We start from the raw sequence: 2,500 nt of genomic DNA, 5'->3' as shown, positions 1-2,500 counted from the left end.
AGGGAATTCTCAGAAAATTCCTTCGTGTTTCTTTGCAAAAAAAACAAAAACAAAAAAACAGTGATGCTGGTGAGTCCCAACAAGAAAGAGACAGTCATATCCATGACTGTCACCGCCTGAGTAATATAGACGTGCGCATGCGCAAGGTATTGGCCATACCGCTGAGAGGTGCCGTGAACCACTGCTTTCAGATGGTTTATCCAATTCAGTTAGTTCAGTGTTGTGTCTTCATGTGTCTTCATGTCATGGCTAGTTTCTTACCCAGCTGTTGGGTATACACTAAGCGGTCCAGGAACAGTTACGAACCCTTTCAAACTTCAAAACCGAAGGGGCAGGTGACGTAATCTATGTTAAAAGGACCTCTGCCATGCACAATCTTTCTTTTAACGAGCTCTGCCACTGAGGTTTTTCCTGTTTTCTGGTCCAAACCTGCACTGAATATTTGCCTACGTACCCGTGTTAATGCTCTTAGAACACCGAAAGGGAAATCTCCAGTGATTTCCTTAGAGGGAAAACAATTTTACTTGGTTTGTTAGCGAACACAAACGGAGAACGTACTGTAAAGAAGCGTCTCTCATACACAACTGGTCTTAAAAGATCAACAGCGAGAGTAAGAGGGAGAGGTAGTAAGAGTGAGTATTAATGCGAGAAGATTAATATTCCTCATTGACTTTGTTTCGTAGGGTCAAACAACAATCCAGCAGGCAGAGCTGGACAAGGAACAGACCGTAAGTATCCCAGTATCAACTTCGGTCAAAATTGATTTGAACTGAGTGTTACCATACAAAATCTACTAACCAATACTTTACCGTAGTACTATGTTTGTACGTAGGCAACGTTGTACCCTTCCTTTTCCACTGATACTGATTCCTATATCTCAGTCATCTTTTCCTGAACCTACAAAAGAGCAGACAACACAACCATGTGACGCTCTAAGCTCCCGCTGCCATCACCTGAGTTGTTCCGAGCCATAAAATAGTACTGTCTGAGCATTGAAGATAAAGTGCCTGGGTTGAATTTTTCGGAACGTCTCTTTTAGAACTCCAAACAGGGCTCAGAGAGATGAATGCACGCCTGACTTTGCTAATACGAGTTAAAATCCATTTTTTCTCTCGCCCTTTTAAAAATTCAATGCAATAAGGCAAGAATGAACATGTGTAAAAGAAAAATGAAACTGAGCCATACGCATAATATAAAGTCATGATCTATAAGCATTGAGAGAGATCAAGCAGTACTGGCGCCGAGATCGAGTATGCGCGTTGATCATAAGCAAGAAAGACTGATGACAGTATCTTACTTTCCCGTGTTTCTCGAGTTCGATCGTTCAAGCATTTTGTGACCCCATAGCACGAGGTTCTCGTGCTCAGGCTCCCACGGTCGAGAGGTTCAACCGGTTCTCGGATGAAGATGTCGTTCAAGGGGGCAGTTTTTGTTCTCTCCTTAGTTTTTTCGCTTCGGGACATTCAAGATGTTCCCTAAACGAATTGAACAATGGACACAACTCGACGAAAACACACAACACACTGACTGTGAACAGTCCGCAATTAAGAAGTTAACAATGAGCAGGAGGTTTGATTTGTTAGTTAAGAATAATTCATGAAGTGCCGAAAAAGTGAGGAGAACATTACATACTATGGGTGATTCAATGGAGTGTCAATTGTTTATTTTGGAGGGCGGTTGTTTTGCTACGGCGAGTCTGTGAGCAGCAGCATTTTGAAAAACATGGATTTTGTCACACTTAGGTAGACCATATAAAAGGCCCACGTAATCCAGGTGTTAAATAACTAATGCATTGACTGAAAGTTAACAACGTTGAGCGACTGTTTCGAAAAGTTACCAAGTTTCTGTTAGAAAGCATCATAAAAGTATTATATGAAAATGTATTTAGCAAACACCTTTAGCTTGTAATGAGCAAGAAGTATTTTCACGGGAGCCAAAATCTACACCTGATCTCATTACAGGCACGGATCGCACAAATGTGTGCTGGGTAAAGGAAGGATGCAGTTCACTCAAACCCTCTGCTTGCTCCAGCTTGCCTCTTGAGGTGGTTGATCACGTGGATAAATTTGACGCTGAGAAGTTGAACCTGCACCTCAACACAGGGTGTTACACTAGTGGCACCGTTGATTCTCTACTGAACAAAGCACCGGCCTCCTGCAACCCGCCGTGTTTCCGCATCACAAAGCCTGGAGAGTACTGTTACATGGGCACGCGCAATAACAACTTCTCCAACCGACGTCACGTGGGGCAGATCACTGTCACCGGCAACGAGGCTGTAAGCAAAAGAGATCACATGGCACATGGCGCCAGGAGCTCGAAAAGAAGGGAGTCCTTCCGGTTCCCGAATATCTGGAAGGAGGCATAAAATCTTGTTGTTTGCTTTTTGATGATTAAGCACAGCAGTGTACTGAGCATTGAAGTATGCATTAACAATGCACTATAACGAATTTCTGGAATGGGGGAACAAAATCTTGGTGCTTAATTTTCGATGATTTAGCAC

General features: G+C 42.9%; 1 protein-coding gene across 3 annotated transcripts in view; it reads left to right on the top strand.

The window, feature by feature from the left end:
* LOC138003391 (protein DD3-3-like) overlaps positions 1–2,500 on the top strand; it is a 31,580-nt gene that overhangs the window by 28,801 nt on the left and 279 nt on the right. For all 3 annotated transcript variants that reach the window (XM_068849438.1, XM_068849439.1, XM_068849437.1), the window contains exons 9-10: positions 684–728; positions 1,962–2,500. The exon at positions 1,962–2,500 is cut by the window's right edge and continues 279 nt beyond it. In XM_068849438.1, the coding sequence (XP_068705539.1) occupies positions 684–728; positions 1,962–2,365 (449 nt within the window). In that variant the 3' untranslated portion in view covers positions 2,366–2,500. The remainder of the gene's footprint in view (positions 1–683; positions 729–1,961) is intronic.

This window comes from Montipora foliosa, chromosome 5, assembly GCF_036669935.1.
Source record: "Montipora foliosa isolate CH-2021 chromosome 5, ASM3666993v2, whole genome shotgun sequence".
In the NCBI taxonomy this organism is placed as follows: Eukaryota; Metazoa; Cnidaria; class Anthozoa; order Scleractinia; family Acroporidae; genus Montipora; species Montipora foliosa.
Note: the sequence above shows the minus strand (reverse complement) of the source record. Positions and strands in the feature narration are given on the sequence as shown.